We start from the raw sequence: 16,173 nt of genomic DNA, 5'->3' as shown, positions 1-16,173 counted from the left end.
ATGCCTCCTCCCACAACCCCTGGTGCTGCTAGATAACAGTGAATTCCACTTTTCTCTCACTGGTCTCTGGAGAGCTTTGCTGGACCCATGCAGGAGCCCAAGCCCCCTCTGGCTTCCTTGTAACTTCAGAAGCTGGTCTGGTCTTTAACATCCAGAGTGACCTGGATCAGCAGAACTCAGGCCACCTAAACTACCCAGCCTTTGGCACCTTGCTGCTCTGACTCCCAAGAACGTTCAGCAGTTGGCAAAAACTGAAGTCTTTATGGGAAGCTTTGAGAAATGGAAGATTATGTTGAGGAGTCTGGTAGCAGGAAAGAGACTCTTTGAAAGGGTGAATAAGAACAATAGCGATAAAGAATTGAAGAAAGCAACCAGAAGAAGAAGGGCAATCAATGGTACCTGGTGAGTGCCTAGTGACACGGCTTTGCTTACTGTGGAGTTCCCAGGACTTCAGGAACATCTGCTCTGAAATAATGCCTAGAGCTAAAAGTAATAAAATAACATAGTACTTCTTGGCTAGTATTGATATAAACTAGAATGTGACTTTCCAGGAAGGTTCTGACTGTCAGGAGATCGCCAATGAGCTGGCAGGCATCTGCTTTACGGGAAGGAGAAAAGAAGGGAGACAGCAGATTATACAGCCCATAATGTAGGAAGATTCTTGATAAGGAGGCTGGAATTAAACATCCCTGCACCTGGTCCACAACAAGCCAAAGCCTTTGCAGAGCCAAAATCCAGGCTACCGTCACAGAAAGCTACTTAACTAGACTGGCAGGGACTGGGATGAGCATGGCTGCCTAGCCCGTATGGAACCCCGTAGTGCTGTGTGGAAGCCAGACGTTTCCAGAACAGGGCCAGGGGTTTTTTACACATACCTGATTTTAGATAATGACGCTCCCGGCCCCTTTTTGGTTTTTATGACTGACTCCTGGCTCTGTGCTGTGAGGTCTCTTCTGGCTGGGTTCAAGGGTCCCTCTGAGGTGCTCTTCTTCTTTTCAGAAAAATAGCATACTCAGTGCACCTCAAACCTGCCTTGGTGCAGGGATGCTGCCCGTCATGCAGTCCTTCCCACCCTGTTCTGTGCCTTCTTGTGGAAGGGAGTAAGTGGAAGCCACAGCAGCTGTTTCTGGGACAGTGCTGGGGTGCACAGCCACTGGAGTGGGGTATAGTTTACACTCCCCACGGCCCCATCAGCCTCAGTTTCCACACTGGTGTAAGGTCTGCTGACGATAGTCAGTGAGCCTCGCTGCCGCCCGCTCTGCCGGCTGTTGAGTGTAGGGACGCTTTACCTACGGATGCGGATAGTGCCCAATGCCCTAAGGTCTCAGCGCGCTCTGGGGTGGCGGAGGCACCCACCTTTGGCTCCCTGTGCCTCAGCTCCCTCCTGGGGCGGGTCAGTGAGCATAGGCTCCAGGCCTGACAATTGCTTTGCAAGGACTGTCACTGGAGTCCCAGTTGCATCTTGCACCGCACCCAGCGCTCCCCGGCAAACTGGGGTTATTAGCCTGTTGTCGCAGGAGCCTGGGGTGCAGACCTCGCCTCCCCTCAGCCCCGCCTCCCTTCCCGGTTTGCAAGAGAAACGAAAGTAAAATCTAGCCGAATCTAGCCGTCGCTTGGATCTTGCTGCTGAGCTGCCGCATTCCCAGGGGGAGTTCCCACGCGACCCCTCACCCCACACACGTGTACACACCCCCCGCAGTGACCCTGGCTGAGAGGCATGGCTCTCGGGGTAGGGGTCGCGCTGCTCCCAGCACTGACCGGGACATGCCGCGGGGTTACCAGGGGTCCCAGCAGGTAAGCCGAAGCTTCCTTCCTCACCTGGCACCACCTGCTCGCTCTGAGGCAGGCCAATGCGCTGTGGCCCACACCCGCAGGTGAGGTCCACAGAGTGGAGTTCTAGGACCCTGCCAGGGGACTTTCTGCCCTGTAGATCTATGGGGTGTGTCGGGCTTATGGGGAAACATGCACCCCCTTCCCAGAAGTAGGTACAGAGTCCGCCCAGCTCAAGGGACCAGCCACTGCTGTGCCCTAACCCCGCTGGAGCCACTTCTTTGAAAAGTGGCCCCTTTGAACCCAGGAGAAAACATCATTTTCCTGTAAATGTTCTCCCTAGAAAATACCCCTTTAGCTGGTGTCTAGAGAAACAAATTGTGGGTCTCCCTGCAGTTGCTGCTCATAGACAGTGGCTGGGTCCACATGCCTGAGGTTTTGGGATAAACTAAAGTTGCCCCTTGTTTTTTCTAAGGGGCAACAGTTGGGCAATGTGTATGGGCAAGGAGTTGACTACTGAGAACATAAGATTGCTTTGGAGGAAGACAGCAGAGTGTGGTATTTTTGTCCTTTGCCTTTGTCTTCTGTGTTATCTGTTTTCACTGCAGGGTCAATGCTCATAAAAGTATAAATCAACTATTTGTACATTAGACCTTAGGTTTTATAGGATAAACTCCCTAAGATGTGCTTTATGTGTATAAAACACGTATACATGTTACATCTTTAAATGTTTTACATCATTGGCTTAGAATCTGTTTCCGTTTTTTCTTTCCTTCAAGGGGACTAAGGACTCTGATTTGAAAGAGGAGTGTTTTTCTATACGTAGCAACCCATTTTATTATATAACTACATTAGCTCAGGTGAGGAAAGTGGACACTGTAGGGCCTGGTGCAGGTTGCTGGCTACTTGATTTGTTAGGAAGTGGTGCATTGCAGGGGTGGGGGGGATCAGGACTGAACCCTGTAGCTCTATTTCCCACTTGTCAACTCTTCTCTTACGGCCTTTCCCCACCCCACCTTCTCCTATACTTTGCCTCGCCCTGCAAATGGCGCTTTTCAAGGGGTAACTTAGCTTGGTTTTTCAGGGACCAATAGGGCAGGAAAGAAGAAATCATGGTTCCCCTTCCCTTCCCCCAAGCTGCGCAGCTGACAGGCCTTTGTGCTCAGCGTGACCTTCTTGCTCTCTGTTCTAGCTACTTGCACACAGGGCCACAGCCTAGTTTCTTTTATTCACAAAAAGGGATTCAATCATAGATGTTTTTTCTAACTCACTTCCAGCATATTCTTTTTTTTTTTTTTTTTTTTTTTTTTTTTTGGTTTTTGGGCCACACCCGTTTGATGCTCAGGGGTTACTCCTGGCTATGCGCTCAGAAATCGCCCCTGGCTTGGGGGGACCATATGGGACACCGGGGGATCGAACCGCTGTCCGTCCAGTGCTAGCGCTTGCAAGGCAGACACCTTACCTCTAGCGCCACCTTCCCGGCCCAAGCATCTTCTTAAGTATTCTCTGGATGCATACAAATGGATCGTACCACTTTGGTGGGGAGGGAGCACCCTAGCAGTGCAGGAGACTCTGGGCCACTCCTAATCACACTCTATAGTATACGATCAGGTTCTCAGGTATAGAGGTGCTGGGCCACTAGGACTTTTCTTTTTCCATTCAATTCGTTTGTTTATTTATTTTGGTTTGGAAGCCAAACCCAGCAGTGCTCCTGGCTCTGCACTCAGGGATCATTCCTGGCAGGACTTGGGGAACCATATGGAGTATCTACTAGGAGTTGAATCCAGGTTGGCTGTGTGCAAGGCAAATGTCCCACCCACTGTACTATTGGCAAGCAAGGCATTCACTGTGCCCTTTTGCTTTAACTCGCACCCCCTCACACTTTGTTTTTTTGTTTGTTTTGTTTTTCTTTAACCGTATTTGAAAAGACCCTTTATTAAAACAGTCAACCCAAGGTACAGATATCCCCCTCAGCCAATATAAAGCATGATTATCTGTTTGGGAAAAGAACACCAAACATGACTTGAGAAAAGGCTGCTAAATCCATCTTTGGCTCCATCTACTATTGGCAGAATAAAAATATGGAACGCTTCACGAATTTGCGTGTCAACCTTGCGCAGGGGCCATGCTAATCTTCTCTGTATCGTTCCAATTTTAGTATATGTGCTGCCAAAGCGAGCACCACACTTTGTTTTTTAAGTTAGAGTTTCAGAGAGAAAGTTTTGTAGCTGATCTGGATTTGATCCCCAGTACCCTCTAGCCCCCTTCAGGAGTGAGTGACCCCTGATAACAGAGCTAAGAAAGTAAGTCCTGAGCACAGCCAGGTGTAACCCCAGTGACCCCTTCCCCTCAAAAAAATAAAATAATGCGAGTACTGCTCTATACCATGGATATGTGTTTTTTTTAAATCCAACTCTTCTTCTATATATGGACATTCAAATAGTTTTTGCAAGTTTAGGCACAATAGTAGCAGTTTAAGTCTAGAATATTTTATCAAGAAACATTCTGGTTCCTTGGAAACAAAGTTTTTTTAATTGAGTTACCCAAAGGAATCTTAAGGATCCTCCACCAGGCCCTGATCTCTCTCTGACTCCACAGGCTCTTCCTCTCTCTGGGCACTCCACTCTGGGCATCTATGGGAGGAGCAAGAACAGACTGAGGATTGGGGTTTGAGATGCCTTTTGTTGGCTTTTTTTTTTTTTTTTTTTTTTTTTGGTCCAGGCTCCCCTGTGTTTTGGGGGGTTTGGGGGATTTTTGTTTTGGGGTCATACCCGGAGTCGCTCAGGGGTTACTCCTCACCTTGTGCTCAGAAATTGCCCCTGGCAGGCTCAGGGACCATATGGGATGCCAGAATTTGAACCACCATCTCCTGGATTGGCTGTATGCAAAACAAACGCCTTTCTGCTGTGCTATCTTTCTAGCCCAATCCCCTCTGTTTTAACCTGCTAACTCAGTCTGTCTTAGGTGCTGGGGATATAAAGAAAAACATTGGAGGCTTCCCTTGGAGTCCATTTCATCCCCACCAGTGGACAGCTGTGTATAGTTGGCTATCCCCTTCCACTATTTCCTGTGCCATTAAACATCAGCTAGCCTGGATGATGTAGGCCACATCCATGGGTCGTCAAAGAGTATGAGGGGAGAGAGACTGCTGAACACAGATGGGATAGCCCCATGGGAGGTCCTGAAGAGTTAGTTAGAACTAGAGGGAGACCTCACCACCACAGGGGACCAGGGGAAATGGGACAAGCACTGCCTAATGGCAGACAGACCAGGCAGCTCAGCACGGACTTGAGTTCTGGCCCTAGTAACTTGCAGAGGACACTGCAGCCACAGTGAATGGAGCCAGGCAAGGAGGAAGGGGAAGGCAGCTCCAGAGGGCAAAGATGGCAAGTGGGACAGAGGATGGACAGTGGTGGGAAGACAACCTGAACTCTCTGAAGGGGCCGCTACAGCACAGAGTGGAGAGAGGGAAATCTACTTGGGGACTGAGGGAAGAAAGAAGGTAACAGAGAGGTAAGGGGAGAGGCTCCAGTGGCGCAATCTGTGAGCTCGTGGTACTTATACGGCAGTACGTGCAGAATTGAGAGGTGAGAGGAGGCCTTGGAGACTTGGCACCAGAACCTAGGAGGAGAGTTTAATTCTTGACTTTTGTCTTTATAATTGGGGTGGTTGAGCCACCCTGAAGTTCTCAAGGGTCATTCCTGGTGCCAGGAACCAATGGAAATACTTTCTAAAGCATTGTACAGATTTAATGCAATCTCTATAAGATGTTCGGATTAGCTATGTGCCAGGCAGGTGTCCAAACCCACTATACTATCTTTCCAACCCTAGAATACTCCTTTCTTAGGGGTAGGGGAACTCTGTTTTTGATTTTGGGTTTAGGGCAACTCTTGATGGGGCTCATGGATAGAAGAAGGGTTTGCTGCATGCAAAGCCAGTGCCCTTCCTGCTTTCCAGGCTCTCTGGCACTGGGAGGAGAGGTTGAAAGCCAGGGCTGGGGCCGGAGAGATAGCATGGAGGTGAGGCGTTTGCCTTGCATGCTGAAGGTCGGTGGTTCGAATCCCGGCATCCCATATGGCCCCTGAGCCTGCCAGGAGCAATTTCTGAACATAGAGCCAGGAGTAACCCCTGAGTGCTGCCGGGTGTAACCCAAAAATTAAAAAAAGAAAAGAAAAGAAATCAAGGGCTGGAGTCAGAGTTTAAGCCCAACACCCATCAGCAGTGAATAGAGTCTGTGGGGGAATTGGGCAATCCTGGGAAGGTCGCACATTTGGGAGCAGTTGTAAGGATGGGACCTTGGGTAGAAATGTGACTGGTTCTGAGATGAGAAATGAATGGAAGGGCTATTTTTGTTGAGGGAGGAGGTGAAGACTGGAGACTCTGTGGGGTCAGAACTGTAGACACTCTGAGACTTAGGCACAGAGTAGCTGCGGGGGAATCAGTGCTGCCCCACACATATGCATCCTCCTCTCACCTCTAGGCAGCTCACTCTGGGATATGGGGCTTATCTGTGCCAACCACAGAGTCAGTAGGAAGAGGCCCCTGCCAGGGGTATGTCTTGAGCCTCATCTGTCCAGGAATTGAGCTCAGACCCCAGGACCCCAGGCCCAGACCCTCTGGGTGAGGTGTCCACACCGAGTCCTAAAAGCAAACACTAAAGAACATCTGTTCCGGGCCCGGAGAGATAGCACAGCGGCGTTTGCCTTGCAAGCAGCCGATCCAGCACCAAAGGTGGTTGGTTCAAATCCCAGTGTCCCATATGGTCCCCCGTGCCTGCCAAGAGCTATTTCTGAGCAGACAGCCAGGAGTAACCCCTGAGCACCGCCGGGTGTGGCCCAAAAACCAAAAAAAAAAAAAAAAAAGAACATCTGTTCCTGTAGTTGATATTCGGCGTCATGAACAACAAGAGAACCACAAGCCCAGAAACTTCCTGGCTTAGAAACTGGCACAGCTGGGGGGTCTTTAGTTCTGTGCTGGTGGTAGTGACATGGGTTGGAAGCCAGACAGGGCCTCAGGGCTGGAGGTAGCCTTTGCTGGGGGTGAAGTGGTGTTATGGGGTCAGTAAGGGATATGTTCTGTATGTGGGGACACAGGGAGTAAATGCCCCACTCCCTGAGACAGAGTATGGTGCACAGAAGGCTGAAGGGACCCAGAAGGCAACCCCACCCACACTGGGTCCTCTCACTCTCTCTGGTGATGAGCACCCAGCAGTAACCCATGGGCAAGAAGGGCCCAGCTCATGTGGCATGTGGGGGATGTGAGTTCACTGGTGCCCTACAACTTGGGGTTCAGAAGATGCGTGCTGAGGGTAGCCATGGGGCTGATGGACTCAGGATGGATCTGGGTGTCTCACCCTGAGGGCTGAGGGTAATGTGCCTTTTTCTAGGAGCATCACCTTTATCAGGGTGGCAGTGGGGCGGACCCCATGCAGTACTGCCCCCCACTGTGGCAGCCTCCTGTGCTATGACCGGTGGGGTTCAGGGGCTGCTGTTCCAGCCCTGCTTGTCTTCGTTTCCCCCTGAGTCCCCAGGGAGATTTAGATCTCTGTTGTGGCATCCTTGGTTCTGAAATCAAAGTCACATCTGTTTTTTAAACTTACAGGGATAATTTGGGGACGTAGAAGCTCTTGTCAACTGTGGAAAGGGTGAAGGAGAGGCACGACTGAGTGGGTGGATGCCCCTTGACCTCGCTTCTCTGTCCTCATGAGACAGGCCAGCCATTTCTGCCACTGGCCTTCTTGGGCCCCCAACTCAGTATCTCTTCCCTTTTATCGTGCAGGGCTCCTGGCACAGGTACCAGCTGCAGGCCACACTGGTCTGTGGACAGAGCAACCTAAGACTTCCGCAGCCCTGGTTGCCCAGCCCCCTGAACAACTTCCAGCTCCAGCAGGTAGAGTTCCTCAAGGGGCATCGTCCAGCAGCACCACTGCTACCGACTTCCTCTGGACTCCAGCCCAGGTTCCCCGGACCCCCCTCCAGGGCCGTGCCGGGAGATCACTTCCTGCCAGGGTACCTACAGCCTCCCCAGCATGGCAGCGGAGTCCAGCCATGGCAAGGCCTTGAACAACTCTCCTCACAGTTCCAGCAGCTAAGCATCAGCCAGGTACAGGAGCAGCACATCTGGGCACTCCTGAAGGAGCTGGGCAAAAACCAGTCCACCACCGCCAAGGAGCTGGCCTATCGGCTGCATACATCCCCAAAATCTGTCAACCAGGCCCTGTACTCCCTGAAAAGGAAAGGGTGGCTACACCAGCAGCCAGGGCGGCCCCCTCGGTGGAGAATTGTTGCCTCCACTCAGACCTGGGACCACCCACCTCACCAGCCAGGCAGAGCACAGCCACTCTGCAAAGAGGACAGTCCCCACGGGCCTGGGGCCCAGCACTTAGAGACTGGAGACCAGGACCCTACTCCTGACCTGGTGGATCTCCCTGAGCCCTTGGACATGGCTGAGCTCAAGGAGAAAATCTGTGACTACCTGTTCAATACAGCCAACTCCTCATCCCTGAACTTGGCCAGAAACGTCGGCCTCAGCAAGGCCCGTGATGTCCATGCAGCGCTGCTGGACCTGGAGCAGCAGGGCGATGTCCGCAGGCAGGGTGCCACCTCCCCAATCTGGTACCTGACGGACAAGAAGCGGGAGCGACTGCAGCTCAGGAGGGGGCCTGGTGGCACTGCCCAGACCCCACAGGCTGGGGACAATCGTGAGCTGCCCACATGCCCCCTACCCACACCACCCACCGTCCCCACAAGCCTCACAGCCACAGCCCTGAAGGTGGAGAATGGGCAAATACCAAGTATAAAGCTAGAGACGCCAGCAGAGCCCCCACGGCCCAAGCCCCCTCTTGTACATCACAGCATCTCCTCTCAGCCCAGCTATGCTGACTCCGAGAATGGCCAGTGGGCCACCGACGACATCCCTGATGACCTGAACAGCATCCGTGCGGCGCCAGGTGAGTTCCGCACCATCATGGAGATGCCCTCATTCTACAACCACGGCTGGCCACGCTGCTCACCTTACAAGAAGTTAGCCCAGTGCCACTTGAAGAACCCCGTCAGTGGACTGCTGGAATATGCCCAGTTCGCCAGCCAGACGTGTGAGTTCCAGCTGCTGGAGCAGAGCGGGCCACCCCACGAGCCCCGGTAAGAGTCTGCTCCCTCCTCCCTCTAGATCTGGGCCGGGCTGGGTGCAGCTTGGATGACAGCAGAGCCAGGTGGGCAGCTGACTCTGGACATAGCCATGAGCCAGTGCTGACCAGCTTCTTCAGGCCTGAGGGGGAAAAGACCCCGCCCGCTCTGTAGCACCTTCCTCTCCAGGGATGCAGGACAAGTGGGAAGGGACAGGGTTCCCCCACCACAGCAGTGGCGGGTATACACAAAACCCCCTCTGCTCTATTCTCAGGGAGGTAATGGGCACACACCAGGCCTGTTGAGGAGGTGCTGTGGCTTTAGTCCCTCCACACAAAGGCCTTGCCAGCACTACCAGAGGGAGTTGTGGGGCCTTGAGGGAACCCCCGTCCCAGCTGCTCTGGCCTCCCAGGTCAAGGAAACTACTTAGTGGGGTAGTGCCTGATGCCTCAATGAGCGGCCTTCTGGTGGGCAGCAACCACAGAGACTCCACGCCTGTATAAAACCCAGGTTAGCTTGGGGTGGGGGGAAGCCCAAGTGGGCCTCTTGTTCTCGTGATTGTCTTTGTTGGGGGCCACCCCAGATGGGGCTTACTTGGAGATCTCTCCTCCTCTTGGGGCTCAAGGGACCCTTGGGGTGTCAGGAACCAAACTTGGGACAGATGCGTGCAAAGCCATCCCTTCCCCTATCCTGCCTCTCAACCCTTCTGACTATCTTAGTAACTGAAATGGCATTGCGGGGAAGCTGATGGCAGGGTTGGGGGCAAGAGGTGTCTCACCACCAGCTGGCAATGCCAGAATTTCTGCCTGTGTGGTAGAGCCTGGGCTACCAACCTTTGCTTCTTCCACCTATCACAGAGTGGGGAAGGCACTAAGAAACTAAGAAACAGGGGGGCCATGTCCCAGTGTTCCAGGAGACCTAAAAAGTCAGAAAGGTTTGACCCTCTTTCTAAAGGAGACCCCAGAGTGAGCAGAGCCAAAGCAGTTGATTTGAGCGGGCCCTGGAGGCCTGGACAAAGGCTTGCCTGGCTTGGGGTTTGTGCAAAATCCTTGAGTCCACAGCTCTTGAATTTCAGGGTGAGAGGGACCAACTGTTCCTGAAATGCAGGAAGATGTTGAGCTTCCTGGCATGGCAGCTCCCAGCCCACCTTCATCTCCTGTGGTGGTAGGCAGTGCCAGGGTGGCAGCCTGGAGGGGATAAAGGGGTGGCCTGGATCATTGTTCACCGCTCTCATCCCTCTCCATCAAGATTTAAATTCCAAGTTGTTGTAAGTGGCCGAGAGTTTCCCCCAGCTGAAGCTGGCAGCAAGAAAGTAGCCAAGCAGGACGCAGCCCTGAAGGCCTTAAAGATTCTGCTCGAAGAAGAGAGAAACAAGGATGGAGGGAGGCCTGAAGAACTGCGACACTATTTGGAGGAGAAGGAGTCTGAGAAGGTGGGTGCCTCAGTGCAAGGCCCATCCCACACTAGCAGCTTCTGCTGCTTCCCATCCTGTCTGCCCTAAAGATGTGGGTCCAGTCTCTCCCGGTCAGAGAAATGAGACATTCAAATAGCCACTCCTGGGCTGGAGCCATTGTACAGAAGGTAGGTCAGCATGTGGTCAACCTGAGTTTAATCCCTGACACCCTGTATGGTCCCCCAAGCACCACCAAGTAGTACCCCTGAATACCACTAGAGGTGTTCAAATAATCAAATGTGTTCAATAATCAAAACAGATTTTAATCTTCCTCCTACAAGGCAGACCCTCCTGTTCCTCTCCCACACCTGTCCTCTCCCCTTCGCCCTGTTTTCTCCTTTCCCCTTTTCTCTCCATCCCTTCCCTTCCTCAACTCTCCCGGCTCTGCTCTTCCTTTCTCTGTCCTCCCCCACTCTCTCTGTCTTCCAAGCCTCCTTCTTCACCCTTCTCCCTCACCTACCCTCTGCCTCCTCTGCTCTCCCCTCTTCACTTATCTCTTCTTCATTTCCTTCCATCTTCTCTCCTCCCTCCCTTCCCTACTTTGCCCTACTTCGCCCTCCCCTCCTCTTCTTTCCTTTTCTGTGCAAAGACTAGCACTTTTTTTTTCCTGCCTCCTCCTTCCCCTTCTCCCCTCTGCATCTCGGTTACTTCTTGTCTCCCTCTTTCGCAGGCTGCAGAGCCCCAGCCCGCTGCCCCCTCAGCACTCTTATCTTCCGGGAAGAGCCCCGTCACCACCTTGCTGGAATGTGTTCACAAGCTGGGAAGCTCCTGTGAATTCCGCCTCCTGTCCAAAGAAGGCCCCGCCCATGACCCCAAGTATATCTCTCGCCTCACTCTCCCCTCCCACCTCAAGCTATTGTCCTTCCTCTCTGGCCCCCTGACTCCTGGTTTTAGTGTGAAAATATGGGGGCTTCGTGGGGTGGGGGCACATGTAGAGCTAAGAACCAGGTCAGCAACGGGAAGGGCCGAGCAGGGAGTGAGCAGGGCTGGTGGGTCACTGGGGTGGAGACGGCAGGTGCAGATGCTCTGGAAACTCGGCTCAGCAGAGGTCATGGAGGTGACACTGTAGCGGCTGTGGTTCAGGTGTTAGGTGGAGATCAGCCAGGCTCAGACACGGGGCAGGAGAAGAGTGAAGGGTGCAGGGAGTAGCTTCTGGGCCAGGCACTCTGTGTGGATGCGGCTATCCCTACCGACCCCTTTGGTCCCGTCTCCTCTCACTACCCCCAGGTTCCAGTACTGCGTGACCGTGGGAACCCACACTTTCCCCACAGCCAGTGCCCCCAGCAAGAAGGTGGCCAAGCAGATGGCTGCCAAGGAGGCCATGAAGGCCCTGAACGAGGAGACGAGCAATTCGAGCCACTCAACGTCATCCTCCGAGGACCAGGTGGGGTGGCGTGGCCCTCCTGATGAGGGTGGGGGGTCCTTGCCTCCTCTTTTCTCTGGCTCATTCTCCTTCAGCCTGGAGGCACTGGCACGGAGACCCTGGACAGCCTGGAATCTGTGTTGCCTGGCAGCAGTCGAAGGGTCAGTGAGCTCGTCCGCTACCTCAACACCAACCCTGTGGGGGGCCTCCTCGAGTATGCCCGCTCCCATGGCTTCACAGCTGAGTTCAAGCTGGTCGATCAATCGGGACCACCCCATGAGCCCAAGTGAGCATCTGCATGGTTACAGGGGTGTGGGGGACTTGGAGGGGCAGTGAGAGCTGGGACTGATGAGAGGGTCAGGCCAAAAGGACCACAGCCCATCTCCAGGTGCTCGGCATGCTCAGGTGCACTCACTCTCTCAGTCAGTGTCTCTGCCTTCTAAAACTGGCCCAGTTTGTGTTGGGCCACTCCTGGCTCAGTGTGTAGGGGTTGCTTCTGGATGTACTCAGGACCACCTGATGCCCTAGGAGCAAACTAGGGCTTTGACACACAAAGCTCTGTTCTAGTCTTTCAAACCATCTCTCAGGGCCCGGAGAGATAGCACATCGGCGTTTGCCTTGCAAGCAGCCGATCCAGGACCAAAGATGATTGGTTCGAATCCCGGTGTCCTGTATGGTTCCCCGTGCCTCCCAGGTGCTGTTTCTGAGCAGACAGCCAGGAGTAACCTGAGCACCGCCGGGTGTGGCCCAAAAACCAAAAAAAAAAAAAAAAAAAAAAATCTCTCAGCCTCCAGATTTTTAATTGTTTTGTTTTGTTTTGTTTTGGGGTCACACCTGGCAGCACTCGGGTTACTCTGGCTCTACGCTCAGAAATTGCTCCTGGCAGGCTCAGGGGACCATATGGGATGCCGGGATTCGAACCACCGTCCTTTTGTGTGCAAGGCAAATGCCCTACCTCCATGCTATCTCTCTGGCCCCCCCCCCTTTTTTTTTTTTTGTTGTGTTTTGTTTTTTGCAGATTTTTAGATATCTTTAATTTCTAGGGAATTCATACATTCAGAGTAAGGTTTTTTTTTTTTGGAGGGTGAGGAATTAGTTTTATTTTGGTTTGGGAGTATACCCAACAGCACTCAGGCTACTCTGGGCTCAAAAATTACTCCTGGCAGGCTCAAGGGACCATATGGGATGCTGGGGATTGAACCCAGGTAAACCATATGCAAGGCAGACTTCCTACCTGATGTGCTATCCAGCCCCAAGAGAAAGATCTTTAATGCTGAAAAACTCTGAAAAGTCTTAGTTTCTTTCTCAGGCTTTGCATTTCCTATTTCAGATTTATATCCCAGTTTCTTGAATCTATCTAGAAGTTTCTGTGCATAGACTAGCACTTTTTGTTTCCTTTGTGTTGTTTGAGGGAGAGAGGGAGGCTCACACCGAGCTGTTCTTGGGCTTCCTTCTGGCTCTGTGCTCAAGGATCACTACTGATGAAGTCCAGGGGATCCTATGGGGTGCCAGGATCAAATCAGGGTCAGCTGCATGCAGGACAAGTGCCTTCCCCTGATTACCTCTCCGGGCCAATGTTTACTCTTCTTAATGTGAAGAGTGGCTTTTTGGCACAATGCACTTAAAGATTTGTATTCTATACTGATATATATTAATGTATTGGCAATATGAATAAATTTATATTGATTGATAGATAGTCATGCATAAAAAATATTAATAGATCAAAAGAAAAAATTACATAGAATTCTAAAAAGCAGTTTCGGGCTAGAGAGATAGCACAGCAGTAGGGTGTTTGCCTTGCACACAGCCAACCCAGGATGGACAGTGTTTCAAATCCCAGTATCCCATATGATCCCCTGAGCCTGCCAGGAAAGATTTCTGGGCACAGAGCCAGGAGGAGCCCCTAAGCACTGCCAGATGTAACCCAAAAACCAAAAAAAAAAAAAAAAAGCAATATTGGCCGGAGAGATAGCATGGATGTAGGGTGTTTGCCTTGCATGCAGGACAGTGGTTCAAATCCCGGCATCCCATATGGGTCCCTGAGCCTGCCAGGAGCAATTTCTGAGTGTAGAGCCAGGAGTAACCCCTGAGCGCTGTCAGGTGGACCCAAAAAACAAAAAAATAAAGCAATATCAATTCAGATGAGAAAACAGGCTGTTGATAAAACAGGAATTGGTGAATAGCCACTTAGTATATTCAAAAAAAATGTTTGAAGTCAAGAGCTTACTTATTGTTGAACTCAGAACTTTTTCCCCTTTAAGTCAGGAGGCAGATAGAGGTACATCATATTTTAATATCAGTCTGGCATTACCAACTAACGATCCTTTTAAAGGAAAAACTCACATATGTTAGGGAGAAAGGGAAGATGGTCATTGGTAAGAGCCATCATCGGTATTTGCAGGTGATAACTGAAGAGACACCTCATATTATCCCCCAAGTCCAACAAGAGTGATACTGAGCAGAGAGCCAGCTGTGACCTCTAATCCCCACCAGAGGTGATCCCTGAGTGTAGAACCAAGAGTGATTCCCCGTCCACAGGTGTAAGCCCTAAGCACTGCCAAGTGATATTAGATGTGGCCCAAAAATCAAAAAATGAAGAACATGAGGACACAGTGGGTCGGGCATTGGCCTTGCACTCGGCCAACCCGGGTTCATTCCTCAGCATCCCATATGATCCTTTGAGTCTGCTAGGAATGATTCCTAAATGGAGAGCCAGGAGTAACCCCTGAGCACTTCCAGGTATACCACCCCAAATTAAAAAAAAAAAAAAAAAAAGGGCATATAATGTACCATGAGTGAAATCATAAAATAACTGGATTAAAAGTTGGGGTTAAAGGTCATCCAAGAGGCCCAAGGATTCCATCCAATGATTCTTAGCCAGTCTGGTGGGTGGTTCAGTGCAAGGGCCCAAGGATGTAGTGGCAGGTCCCTCCAGGGCTGCCCCCCAACATTGCTCAAGGATCTTGTGGTGCCAGGAATCAAACTTACTCTAGAGTTCCCACCCCTGAGTGTGTGGGGGTTGGTATTTAGACTGAGTGCCAGAAACCTTTTTAGTCAAGGAATTCAGCTGACCCAGTGACAGCTTGGCTGGAGAGCACGCTCAGTGTAGTCCACAAGGTCCCACTAAGGGCCCCGAGCCGGATTTTCCCCTGGCCTGGCACTGAGCTCTCAGGTGAGGGGCTGGAACAGACCCCATGTTAAAAGAGAAATGCAGGGCCCGGAGAGATAGCACATCGGCGTTTGCCTTGCAAGCAGCCGATCCAGGACCAAAGGTGGTTGGTTCGAATCCCGGTGTCCCATATGGTCCCCCGTGCCTGCCAGGAGCTATTTCTGAGCAGACAGCCAGGAGTAACCCCTGAGCAAGGCCGGGTGTGGCCCAAAAACAAAAACAAAAAACAAAACAAAACAAAAGAGAAATGCAGAAATAAGGCTGTAAGAAAAAGTGATGTGGAGACTGAGACTGCCTGAGGAAAAATGCCTGCCCATGGCTCATTGCTTTAATGCAATGATCCTCAAACTATGGCCCTCGGGCCACATATTGTATTTATTCCCATTTTGTTTCTTCACTTCTAAATAAGATATATGCAGTGTGCATAGAAATTTGTTCATAACTTTTGATTTTACTATAATCTGGCCCTCCAACAGCCTGAAGAACAGTGAACTGGCACCCTGTTTAAAAAGTTTGAGGATCCCTGCATCTGTTGGAATTCCCATAGACAAGATGAAAATATAAACTGCACTTACAGACACAGATATCAAAGGCACTCAAATCTCACATTATATATGTTCATCACCCCCCTCAATGGCTTTGAGTCTTTTTGTTGGTTTTCAGTTTATTTTTGTACACATATTCCTAGCTCTGTGCTCAGGTTCATTCCTGTCAAAGCAAGCACCCTACCTGCTGTAATATTGTTCTGGCCCCAGCTTTCAGCCTTTTTGTGCCTATGGGGTGGCACCAGGTAGTGGACCTAAGAAAACACACACACACACACACACACACACACACACACACACACACACACACACGACATCAGTAAAGAGGTCTTTGAAAGCATACATGAGCACACACATCTAAACACACTCACACCCATACACTTGTGGCTTCTGTACACAGCCTTTATTGCACCATGTTTCTCTTAGACCAGATCAGAAATTCATGTGCTATCGTTTTGACTGTTGGAAACATGGTGGAGGGCCAGAACAATAGTACAATAAGTAGGGTAGGGTATGTTTGCATATGGTCTACAGAGTCTGCCAGGAGTGACCCCTGAATTCAGAGCCTGGATTAAACCTTGAGCACCGCCAGGTGTAACCCAGAAACCAACAAAATAAATAAGAACACTGTCCACATGTCCTGAGGCATGTTAGTCAGCCGTGATAACGCTGTATTTTGGCATCATTTCCCAGCCTTTGTCAGCCACTGTCCCATGTGCCACATGGTCCCCATGGGCCCTGCCCCTATG

At 51.2% G+C, this 16,173-nt stretch overlaps 1 protein-coding gene, 1 non-coding gene and 1 pseudogene across 3 annotated transcripts in view; 2 read left to right on the top strand and 1 right to left on the bottom strand.

Moving 5' to 3' along the window:
• Positions 1-8,155, top strand: part of LOC126020134 (heterogeneous nuclear ribonucleoproteins C1/C2-like) — a 35,641-nt pseudogene extending 27,486 nt beyond the window's left edge.
• ADAR (adenosine deaminase RNA specific) overlaps positions 1-16,173 on the top strand; it is a 34,882-nt gene that overhangs the window by 10,987 nt on the left and 7,722 nt on the right. For both annotated transcript variants that reach the window (XM_049782211.1, XM_049782212.1), the window contains exons 2-6: positions 7,549-8,909; positions 10,143-10,326; positions 11,018-11,163; positions 11,575-11,731; positions 11,806-11,996. In XM_049782211.1, the coding sequence (XP_049638168.1) occupies positions 8,212-8,909; positions 10,143-10,326; positions 11,018-11,163; positions 11,575-11,731; positions 11,806-11,996 (1,376 nt within the window). In that variant the 5' untranslated portion in view covers positions 7,549-8,211. The remainder of the gene's footprint in view (positions 1-7,548; positions 8,910-10,142; positions 10,327-11,017; positions 11,164-11,574; positions 11,732-11,805; positions 11,997-16,173) is intronic.
• LOC126021416 (U6 spliceosomal RNA) lies at positions 3,846-3,952 on the bottom strand. Its single transcript, XR_007499933.1, has one exon. It is a non-coding gene; the product is annotated as a U6 spliceosomal RNA (small nuclear RNA).

The sequence above is a fragment of the Suncus etruscus genome, chromosome 10, assembly GCF_024139225.1.
Source record: "Suncus etruscus isolate mSunEtr1 chromosome 10, mSunEtr1.pri.cur, whole genome shotgun sequence".
Taxonomy (NCBI): Eukaryota; Metazoa; Chordata; class Mammalia; order Eulipotyphla; family Soricidae; genus Suncus; species Suncus etruscus.
The sequence above is the reverse complement of the archived record's forward strand: the minus strand, read 5'-3'. Positions and strand labels throughout refer to the sequence as shown.